At 49.3% G+C, this 12,077-nt stretch overlaps 1 protein-coding gene across 6 annotated transcripts in view; it reads left to right on the top strand.

The window, feature by feature from the left end:
• The window catches only part of LOC134340437 (tax1-binding protein 1 homolog), a 150,874-nt gene that overhangs the window by 6,203 nt on the left and 132,594 nt on the right, over window positions 1-12,077 (top strand). For all 6 annotated transcript variants that reach the window (XM_063037673.1, XM_063037674.1, XM_063037675.1 and 3 more), the window contains exons 3-4: window positions 7,179-7,359; window positions 10,437-10,536. In XM_063037673.1, coding sequence (XP_062893743.1) covers window positions 7,189-7,359; window positions 10,437-10,536 — 271 coding nt within the window. In that variant the 5' untranslated portion in view covers window positions 7,179-7,188. The remainder of the gene's footprint in view (window positions 1-7,178; window positions 7,360-10,436; window positions 10,537-12,077) is intronic.

The following is a 12,077-nucleotide window of genomic DNA, read 5'->3' as shown; positions in this document are numbered from 1 at the left end:
TACTGATGGTGAGGACGTGAATGTAGTGAGGACCTACAAGTACCTGGGGGTGCACCTGGATGACAGACTTGAGTGGAGCACCAACACAGAGGCTGCGTACAAGAAGGGCCAGAGTTGCCTCGACTTCCTGAGGAGACTGAGGTCCTTTGGGGTGTGCAGGCCTCTCCGTCACATGTTCTACCAGCCTGTTGTCACCAGGACAATCTTCTACGTGGTGGTGTGCTGGGGCAATGGCATCAACACGGGTGATGCCAACAGGCTCAATAAACTGATTAGAAAGGCTGGCTCTGTTATAGGAGTCAAACTGGACACACTGGAGGCTGCGGTAGAACAAAAGACCAGACGGAAAATCCTGGCCATTCTGGACAATGTTTCTCACCCTCTGCACGTCACCTTGGCTGAACAGAGGAGCACGTTCAGTAATAGACTGAGACAACTGTGCTGCCCCAAAGAGCGCGATATGAGGTCATTCTAACCCTCGGCCATTGGGCTCTATAATGAGTCAACCTGTAGCTGGGGAAGTGATGACTCTTCTCCCCCCCCCCGTTAGACTGTTTGAGGTAACTTATTTTTTATTCTTTCTACTTCTCGTCTAATATTTGTACATCTGTGCACTTGTAATGCTACTGTGACACTGTAATGTCCTCCTTTGGGAACGTATCTATCCCTGACTTTGTATGTAGGATTAACAGCATTTTTCCCCAGAGTGATTCCACTATCTGTTCTCGCAGTCTGATTCCCATCCCCCTATATCTCCTAAAACAAACCCCACCCCCAACACAGCACTAGCAAACCTTTCTCCTAGGATATTAACCCCCCTCTGTCCCTTCTGTACAAGCCCCACCTTCTCTGGAAGAGACCCCAATGATCCAAAACTCTGAAGCCCCCCCTCCTACACCGGCTCCTTGGCCACGTGTTAAAACTGTGTAAATCTTCCCGTTTCAGGGCTGGCGAGCACGTGGCACGGCCAGAAGTTGTCCTGAGACCACAGCCCTGGAGGACTGACCCTTTAGGTCCACATCTAACTCCCTGACCTCACTTTGCAGGACCTCCTCGCCCCTCCTGCCCCATGTCATCGGTCCCGATGTGGGCCACGACCTCCGGCTGCTCGCCCTCCCACTGAAGAGGGCCGTGGACTCGACCCCTGACCCTGGCACCCGGAAGGCGACAGACCGTCTGGGGTGTCTGGTTCCCGTCCGAAGGAACCTCCTTTCCGTTCCCCTGACCGGTGATCCTCTATCACCACTTCTCTCTCCTGAGCCACATAGCCAGACTCTCCCACAGACCAGACTGCTGCATCTTTCCCCTGCTACGTCTCTCGCCCCCCCCCCACAGTAATATCCAAAGCTGTAGTCACGTTGAGGAGAACGGCCAGAGAGGTACACAGCACTAGCTGCCCACTCCTGATGGTCACCTAGCTATCTGTGTCCTGCACCTTGGGTGTAATTACCTCTCCCTATATGTCCTATCAACCCCCCCCCCCCAGCTTCCGAATGATCCAGAATTCATCCAATTCCAGCTCCAGACCCTTTAACACGATCTGTTAAAGCTGCAGCTGGGTGCACGTCTTGCAGGTGAAGTCGTCAGGGACATCAGAGGTTTCCCTGCCTGCCCGCCATCCCCGCAAGAGGAGCATTCCGCTATCCTGCCTGGCACCCCTCCCTCCCCACCCCAGCTGTAAGTGCGCAGTGAGAAAGGAAGAGTAAACAGCGGCGGAAAAAATCTACCTGTGGCCTAAGCCTCGATGAGTTTCTCTCTCTAGCGCTGGCCCACTCACAGGATAGCCACTCCCGGAATGGCAGCTCCACTTAAACCGAACTTCTTTTCATTGGGTCTTGCCGCGTTCCCGATCTCGCGCAGTCCGATGTCTCCTCGGGGCTATGGCGTGCAAAATGTGCTGACTGCCCCCCCCCATTGGCTTTGTTTGGACCCGGTCTCCCTCCAAGCAATCCGGTGTCTTGTCGAGACTGTCGCACACAAAGTGTGGCGGCTGCCCTTTCTCTGCTCTGTAAACTAAAATTATTTTAAAATTCATTGTGTGTTCTTTCCCGGCTCAGCTCAGGCTCTTTGTGCTTTAGACTTTATTGTAGCCAAGCAATTGATACGAGAGCATACAATCATCACAGCGATATTTGATTCTGTGCTTCGTGCTCCCTGGAGTACAAATCGACAGTAAATAGTAAAAATTTAAATTATAAATCATAAATAGAAAATAGAAAATGGAAAGTAAGGTAGTGGAAAAAAAAACCGAGAGACAGGTCCGGATATTTGGAGGGTACGGCCCAGATCCGGGTCAGGATCCGTTCAGCAGTCTTATCACAGTTGGACAGAAGCTGTTCCCAAATCTGGTCGTACGAGTCTTCAAGCTCCTGAGCCTTCTCCGGGAAGGGAAGAGGGACGAAAAGTGTGTTGGCTGAGTGGGTCGTGTCCTTGATTATCCTGGCAGCACTGCTCCGATAGTGTGCGGTGTAAAGTGAGTCCACGGACGGAAGATTGGTTTGTGTGATGTGCTGCGTCATGTTCACGATCTTCTGCAGCTTCTTCCGGTCTTGGACAGGACAACTTCCATACCAGGTTGTGATGCACCCTAGAAGAATGCTTTCTACTGTGCATCTATAAAAATTAGTGAGGGTTTTAGGGGACAGGCCAAATTTCTTTAGTTTTCTCAGGAAGTAAAGGCGTTGGTGGGCCTTCTTGGCAGTGGACTCTGCTTGGTTGGACCAAGTCAGGTCATTTGTGGTATTGACCCCGAGGAACCTAAAGCTTTGTAGATATATTCGCAAATGAAAAGGGACGGCACGCGTGTTCAGGGCCACAAGAAAAGAGTATATTAGAACCAGCACCATTGCAGTGCAGAAAGAAAACAGATCTCTGTAGTAGTAGGTAGCAGCAGTGTCAGAAATGAGAGTAACAGGCATCTTCCTCGAAATGAGGTGACGTGTGGAATGGCAACAGACTTGCACACCTTGTCTCTGTCTGTGTATGTGTGTCTTCCTCTCTGCGTCTCTGTCCCTCCCTCACCATCCCCTCCCTCTCCCCTCTCATTCTCTCTGTCTGGACATACTCTGACTCTCCCGGTGTTCCGTTCCCTTTCTCAGCACTGGTCACCAGCCGTGACCAAGCCAAGGACAAAACACACTCTCCTCGCACCAGGAAGGTCCCCCTTGTCTTGGAAACCCTTCACTCTGGTACTTTTCCGTGCATTTTGTACCTGCCTCTGCACAATGACCTTGCCTTCCCTTGAATCAGCTCCCAAAGGAGGAATCACCTTTAACTCTTTCCCTACAGCTCCTTTTAAACCCTCTCCAAGCAATCCGGTGTCTCCTCAGGACTGAAAATGTTGGCTGAAATGTTGACTGTTTGTTCCTCTCCATGGATGCTGTCTGACCTGCTGAGGTACTCCAGCATTCTGTGGGTGCAACACAACAATTAATATTTCCGCAGTGATTGCTATAATCAAATTTTTCAAAGCATTACTCTGTTGCCAAAGTCTGCCTGCGCAGTGCAACTCTTGAGATTTGTCTTGTCCAGATAGCCAGGAAATACAGAAAAACGATGAAGTTGTTGAAAGACAAGATATCAACCCCTGCCCACCACCCACCCAAACTCCCTGCACGAACAAGAAAAAGCAAAAGAAAACTCTCCCCCCACCACCACCCCTAACCCCTCCCTCACACAAAAACTAACAGATCGTCCACAGAGAAAACAACAAGTTAAACATCATAACCACCCTAAACCCCTCCCTCACACAAAAACTATCATATCGTCCACAGGGAAACATCAGATTTAACATCAAACCCACCCCCCCCAATCTCCCCCCCCCCCAACAGAAACCGTAGTAGAAGTGATTTGGCCATTTCATTTATTCTCTTTTGTTAATGTTTTGGTCAGTTGCTGGGATATAATTTTACTGCTGACAGATTTTACTGCCCCACCCTGCTGGATTTTCCGTTCATGGGAGTTATATGAGTTTTCCATCTGTGTTCCAGCAAGTTGGGCACACTGTCAAATGTCCACCCTTTTGTTGTTTCACAGCATGAACATTGACCCTATCCCTGCTGAACTGTACCCCTGTTTTCTCTCTTCTAGAGCAGACTCGATGGGCTGAATGGCCTAATTCTGCTGTTTACAGTCTGTGCAAGCGTCTCAGGCACCTGTATATAGCTGGGGTGTCTAAGACTTCTGCACGCAGTACTGTGTTTGTCAATGTACAGCGGAGAGTGTGCTTTTAAATCCGGCCGGAGCAAAGGGATGTTGGGAATCTTGCGTGTGGAATACCGCTGTAGGGGTGTGGGGACAGGTGGTGGAGAAGGTGTGTCAGGCGGGGGTACCGACACACCCGGCCCTGAGACACCAGGCAAGGTCATCTGATTCCCAAACAATTGGTTTATTGATCATTACAGAATGTCTCTCTGGTGCTTCCCACTCCCTCCCCTCTCCCTTCCCCTTTTCCCAACCATGATTCCCCTCTCCCTGCCCCCTTCCCACTCCCAATCCACAATAGAGACCCATATCAGAATCAGGTTTATCATCACTCACATATGTCATGAAATTTGTTTTATTTCGTGTGGCTACAGTACCGTGCAATACATAACATTACTACAGTGCTGTGCAAAAGTTTTAAGCTCCCTAGTCCCAACTTTTTGACTGAATAGATGCCGAATGGTTAATGTCAGGTTCTCATGAGATCCTGTCTGCCACCATTGTCCATCGTAAATGCTGGTCTGCTGCAGTGTTTCTGGCTGTTTTAAACAGTTTGATCCCTGCAATTTCTTTTTCATTCCCTTTCATGTCACTTGTGTGTAAATTTCTTTCCTTGCACAGACTGATCCAAGTTGGTCTCATTTTCTTCCGTGATAAATGAGGGTCAGATTTGATTAATCTTTTTAAAAGCAATCCCTGTGTTCAGATCCCTCCCTCACCTCCCCTGGATGAGGGAATTGCTGGCTTTGTGGCCAGGTTTGTGGACGATACGAAGACGGGTGGTGAGGGCTGGTGGTATTGAGGAAGCAGGGAGTCTGCAGGACGACTTGGACAGATTAGCAGAACAGACAGAGAAGTGGCAGATGGAATGCAGTGTCGGGAAGTGTGCAGAGGCATAGGCTACTTTCGAAATGGAGAAAATTTTAAAAACTCAATGTACAGAGGGAGTTCTCGCGCAGGATTCCCTGAAGGTTAAGTTGCAGGATACGTCAGCAGGGAGGAAGGCAACTGCAGTGTTGGCACTCATCTGGAGAGGACTAGAATACAAAAGCAAGGATGTGACGATGAGGCTTTATAGGGCACTGGTGAGGTCTCACTTGGAATATCGTGAACAATTTTGGGAGCCTTATCTGAGCAAGGATGCGCTGACATTGAAGAGGAGGTTCACGAGGATGATCCCAGGGATGGAAGGGTTAATGTGTGAGGAGCATTGGAATGCTCTGCTCTGGGCCTGTACTCGCCAGAGTTGAGACGGGAGGATCTGACTGAAACCCGTCAGATAGTGAAAGGCCTCGACAGAGTGAACATGGTGGACACGGCTTCAGAATAGAAGGTCCTCCCTTTAGAACAGAGATGGGAAGGAATTTCTTCAGGCAGAGGGTGATGAATCTGTGAAATTCATCTCACAGAATCACGGTCTTTGACCATGATTGTCCTTGGCATATTTTTCCTCAGAAGTAATTTGTCACTGCCGCCTATTGTGGGTGGCGGGATGGAGAGAGATCTCTACCAAAGGGAGTGTAAGGCACTCCTTCCCTCCACTAGCCTGCAGGTCACCCTTGGGCAAGGTGTAGCGCCTGCTTAGCCCCCGGTCAGGGTCAGGTGAAACCATGACAGCAGGTGGTGGACGGTCGTACGAGCAGCCGGTGCAGATCACAAGTCCTGGTGATGCGACCACTGACGCCAGGCAGACAATCTCTGAAGAGTATTGATAATGGCCGGGGTCACCCGTCTTGTAAATAGCAAGGGTGTCAAAAGATACAAGGAGGAGGCAGGGGAATGGGGCTGAGGGGGATAATACATTTTGAGGAGAGATTGAGTCGCCTGGGACTGGGGTGGGAGTTCAGAAGAATGAGAAGCGATGTTATAGAAACACATAAAATTATGAAAGGGATAGATAAGATAGAAGCAGGAAAGTTGCTTCCACTGGTAGATGAAGTTTGCACTAGGGGACAAAGCTTCAAGACTCTGGGGAGTAGATTTAGGACGGAGATGAGGAGGAACTGCTTTTCCCAGAGGGTGGTGAATCTGTGGAATTCTCTGCCCAATGAAGCGGTGGAGGCTGCCTCAGTAAATATATTTAAGACAAGGTTGGATATATTTTTGCAGAGCAGGGGAATTAAGGGTTGCGGGGAAAAGGCAGGGAGGTGGAGATGAGTCCATGGTCAGATCAGCCATGATCTTATTGAATGACGGGGCAGGCTCGACGGGCCAGATGGCCGACTCCTGCTCCTATTTCTTGGGTTCTTATCAGCCTTGATGGAATGGTAGGGAAGATTTGAATTTGAATTGAAATTGTGTCTATTTAAATCTCGCAACCATCCCACAACGTGAGGGAGTAAAGATCTTTGACTCTATCGCAGTGTACAGGCATGTGAATTTAGAAGTCTTAATAGCTTAAAGAAAGAAGCTGTCCCATAGCCTATTGATCCTGGCTTTAATACTGTGGTAGCGTTTGCCAGACGGGAGCAGCTGGAACAGTTTATGGTTTTGGGGGGGGGGGGTGACTGGTGTCCCCGATGATCTTCCAGGCTGCCTTTCTGCACCTGCTGCTGTAAATGTCCTCAGTGGAGGGAAGTCCACACCCACAGATGCGCTGGGCTGTCTGTACCACTCTCTGCAGTGCCCAGCGATCAAGGTTGGTGCAGTTCCCGTACCAGGCAGTCAGGATGCCTCTCAATGGTGCCCCTGTAGAGGGTCTTGAGGATTTGGGGGCTCAGTCACCTGAGGTGGAAGAGACGCTGTTGTGCTTTTTTTTTACCACACAGCCGGTGTGTACAATCCAGGTGAGATCTTCGGTGATGTGTATACTGAGGAACCGTGAAACTGCTCTCCCTCCCAACTACAGTCCCAAGTGGCCTGATTCTGTTCCTGCGGCTTGTGGTCTTGCATCATAAAAGTGTTTTTTTTTCCCCTATGAAGGAGATCTCAGACACTGTGGCTAAACACATTTTGTTTCTCTCTCTGTTGCTCAGTCTGGACACCATGAACGAAGAGTCATTGACTGGCATCTCTTCACTGTACTCCAGCACCTTCGCCCAAGTAATCTTTGTCAACGTAGAAAAGCAGTACACGACAGACGTCGCTGTGAAATGCAATTACACTCTGACTCCCAGGATCACACCCCATAAGAATGACTGGATTGGAATTTTCAAGGTAAGAATTCCCCCCGCCCCACTTTGCAAATACAAAATAGTAATCGGTTTATCGATGTAGAGATACAGCACGAGATAGGCCCTTTGAGCGGCCCCCACCGATTTTAAACCCAGCCTAAACGCGGGACAATTTACAATGACCAATTAACCTCTGGACGCACGCAAACTGCTGGAGGAACTGCCGCACGTCGGGCAGCACCCGCGGAAAGGAGGAAAACTGGTGATGCTTTGGGCCGACAGTCATCTTCAGGACTGAGAAGGGAGGGGGACGGTGCCTGAATAAAATGATGGGGGTGGGGTCAGGATGGGGTTGGGGGGGTGGGAGGGAGGTGGGGAGAGGCTAACTGGAAGGTGCTAAGTGAAGCCAGGTGGGTGGGAAAGGTCAAGGGGGCTGGAGAAGGAAGTGTCTGACTGGAGATGGAGAGTGGACCATTGGAGAAAGGGAAGGCAGGTGAGAAGAGGTGAAAGGTCAGAGCTGAGAATGGGCGGGGGGTGGATTTTGTCCACCGGAAGGAGAAATCTATGTTCATGCCATCAGGTTGGAGGCTACCCAGATGGAATATGAGTGTTGGGGCTCCCCCACCCTGAGGGTGGCCTCATCTTGGCACGAGAGGAGGCCGTGGATCGACATGCGGGAATGGGAATTAACTTATTAACCTACCGGTCTTTGTTCTGTGTGAGGGTTGCAGAGCACCAAGGGGAAACCCACGTGCACACAGGAAGACCACGGAAACTTGATCACTGGGGATACCGGATTTGAACACCAAGCCCCAACGCCCCCGAGCTGTAACAGCCTCACGCTGACCACTACGCTACCCTGGTGTCCCACCCCTTCGTATTGTCACATGTGCTGAGGGGCATGTGGGTGGCGGGGTGGAGATGAATCTCTACCAAAGGAGGTGTGAGGTGCTCCTTCCCTCCGCCAGCCTGCAGGTCACCCTTGGACAAGGTGTAGCACCTGCTTAGCCCCCCCAACCCGGGTCATGTGAAGCTAAGGGAGCAGGTGGTGGATGGTCGTACGAGCAGCCGGTGCAGATCACAAGGCCTGGTTATGCAACCACTGATGCCAGGCAGACAATCTCTGAAGAGTATTGATGATGGCCGGGGTCACCCATCTTGTAAAGACACTGCCCAGAAGAAGGCGATGGCAAACCACTTTGGAGGAAAAATTTGCCAAGAACAATCATGGTCGTGGAAAGACCGTGATCGCCCACATCATGCGACGCGGCGCATAATGATGATGTCATGTGATGCGGAACGTAACGATGTCATGCGACAGGGCACATGACGAATGAACTAAGAGGCAGAGAAAAACCTTTGCTTCGCGTGCCCTCCGTAGAGATTATTTCATTCCAACACGACATTGAGGGAAGACAATAACGGAATGCGGAACATATTACAGTTGCTCAGAAAGTGCAACGCCAGCAGATAATAAAGTGAACAGTTACAATGAGGTATATTGTGAGGTTAAGAGTCTATGTTATCCTGTTAGAGCATCCTATAACAGCAGATTAGAAACTGACCTGGAACCTGGTGGCACTTTTTCCATCTGTCTGATGGGAGGGGAGAGGATGAAATGATCTAGATTGACTGGAGTTTTGTTTTACAAATGCTGCTTATCTACAGTACAGTGCAAAAGTCTTGGGCGCATATATGTGACTAGGGTGCCTAAGAATTTTGCACAGGACTGTTATTTGTCAATGTGGAGCGGAGAGTGAGTTTGTAAATCTGACAGGAGCGCAGGATGTTGGGAATGGCGAGGATGGAGCACTGCGGGAGGGGTGAGGGACAGGTGGCAGAGGAGGAGTGTCAGGGGTCGCGGGGTGGCGGAGGGGAGACATACCCAGACCTGAGACACCAGGAAAGGTCATCTGCTTCCAAACAATTGGTTTATTGATCATTACAGAATGTCCCACTTCCTCCCCTCTCCCTTCCCCTTTTCCCCAAGCATGATTCCCCTCTCCCCGCCCCCCCTTCCCACTCTCAGTCCACAATACAGACCCGTATCAGAATCAGGTTTATCATCGCTTACGTATGTTGTGAATTTTTATTCTTCATGGCAGCAGTACAGAATTCAGAGCTACAGAGTAGGAGTTTGAAGAAATTTGGTATGTCAACAAATACACTCAAGAACTTCCGTGGAGAGCATTCTGACACCGTCAGGTATTGGGGGCTGGGGGCTACTGCACAGGACCGAAAGAAGCTACAGAGGATTGTAAACCTAGTCAGCTCCATCTTGGGTATTAGCCTACAAAGTACCCAGGACATCTTCAGGGAGCAGTGTCTCAGAAAGGCAGCGTCCATGATTAGGGACCTCCAGCAACCAGGGCATGCCCTTTTCTCACTGTTACCATCAGGTAGGAGATACGGAAGCCTGAAGACACACAGTCAACGATTCAGGAACAGCTTCTTCCCCTCTGCCATCAGGGAGGAGGTACAGGAGTCTGAAGACACACACTCAACGATTCAGGAACAGCTTCTTCCCCTCTGCCATCAGGGAGGAGGTACAGGAGTCTGAAGACACACACTCAATGATTCAGGAACAGCTTCTTCCCCTCTGCCATCAGGGAGGAGGTACAGGAGCCTGAAGACACACACTCAGCGATTCAGGAACAGCTTCTTCCCCTCTGCCATCAGGGAGGAGGTACAGGAGCCTGAAGACATACACTCAACGATTCAGGAACAGCTTCTTCCCCTCTGCCATCCGATTCCTAAATGGACATTGAACCCGTGAACACTACCTCACTTTTTTAATATATTATTTCTACTTTTGCACAATTTTTAATCTATTCAACATGCATATACTGTAATTGATTTACTCATTTATTTATTTTTACTTTTTCTCTTCTACATTATGTGTTGCATTGAACTGCTGCTGCTAAGTTGACAAATTACACGACACATGCCGGTGATAATAATCCTGATTCTGAGTGATACATAAATTTACCACAGTATTGTGTAAAATTCTTGGGCACCCCACTATATACCTGAGACTTTTGCACAGTGCTTTGTCTCGTCGTTTTGTGAACTGCCTGCACGGCTCTTTAGCTTATAAGCTATCCTTCTGTTTTGCCGCAGGTTGGATGGAGTACTGCTCGAGATTACCACACATTTGTTTGGGCCCCTCTCCCGAAGCAGGCCGGTCAGGTGGAACGCCAGCAGCAGGTAACGTTCGAAGGTAAGGGGCGTTTGAAAACTTCCGACGGACTCAGTAGGGTGTTGCCCAAAAGAGGGACTTTAGATGCTGCAAGTCTATTCAGTTCCTCAGTGAAGTTACTGACCGGTTCTCGGAACGCAGGAGAAGCCCTCGATAGATTAGATTATGAGGACACTCAGTCCTCGTTTATTGTCATTTAGAAATGCATGCATTAATGAAATGATACAATGTTCCTCCAGAAAGATATCACAGGAACACAGGGCAAACCAAAGACTAAAACTGACAAAACCACATAATTATAACACTATGTTCCGACGAAAGGTCTCGGCCCGAAACGTCAGCTGTACCTCTTCCTATAGATGCTGCCTGGCCTGCTGTGTTCATCAGCAACTTTGATGTGTGTTGCTTGAAATCCCAGCATCTGCAGATTTCCTCGTGTTTGCATAATTATAACATATAGTTACAACATTTATATAGTTAATGCCCTTCCCTTGGACAACATTGGTGCGGTGGAGAGGGGAGACTTGCAGCATGGGCAACTGCTGGTCTTCCATACAACCTTGCCCAGGCCTGCGCCCTGGCGAGTGAAGACTTTCCAGGCACAGAGCCATGGTCTCACAAGATTAACGGATGCGTTTACTATTGGTTACAGCAGTGCAAAGCAATACCGTAATTTGATAAAGAGCAGACCATGGGCACGGTTTAAAAAAAAAAGTCTCAAGTCCCGATAGCCTCATCATCTCACACAGGCGGTAGAAGGGAGAAACTCTCCCTGCCATGAACCTCCAAGCGCCGCCAACTGATTAATGTCATTAAAAATGATTAATGTCATCTCCAGTACGCAAGTGTAAAGGAGAACAAAATATTTGTTACTCCAGATCTGATACAGGACAAAAAAAACTCAATATAAAGAACACAATAATAACAACACAATAAGACAAAGAATACTATAATTTAAAAAGAACAGAATAAATATAAATACGTAAGATTAGTTTATACACACAGATTGATTGTGTGTCCGTAAAGTGATGCTGGACACAGGAGTGTCTGTGCAGAAGGTGGCTCTGACCGGAAATGATAAAAGTAGTGGTGGTTGGGGGTGGATTAGTGGGTGGAGGTGTTGATCAGACTCACCGCTTGGGGAAAGTAACTTATTTTGAGTCTGGTGGTGCTGGTGTGGATGCTATGTAGCCTCCTCCCTGATGGGAGTGGGACAGACAGTCTGTGAGCAGGGTGGGTGGGATCCTTCATGATGATACTGGCCCTTTTCCAGCACCTTTCTGTGTTTATGTCCTTGCTGGTGGTCGGCTGGTGTCGGTGATGTGTTGGTCAGTTTTGACCGTCTTTTGTCAGCCGCGGTGCGGTTTCGGAACCGGGCAGTGATGCAGCTCGTTAGGATGCTCCGTACTGGGCATCTGTAGAATGACGGGAATATGGACGTGCATAGTCCAGCTCTCTTCGGCCTCAGAAAGCAGAGTCGTAGGTGAGCTTTCTCAACTGTGGAGGATGTGTCCCGGGTCCGTGAGAGGTGGTGCGAGATGTGCGCTCCCAGGACCTTGAAA

Source organism: Mobula hypostoma, chromosome X1 (genome assembly GCF_963921235.1).
Source record: "Mobula hypostoma chromosome X1, sMobHyp1.1, whole genome shotgun sequence".
NCBI lineage: Eukaryota > Metazoa > Chordata > Chondrichthyes > Myliobatiformes > Myliobatidae > Mobula > Mobula hypostoma.
The sequence above is the reverse complement of the archived record's forward strand: the minus strand, read 5'-3'. Positions and strand labels throughout refer to the sequence as shown.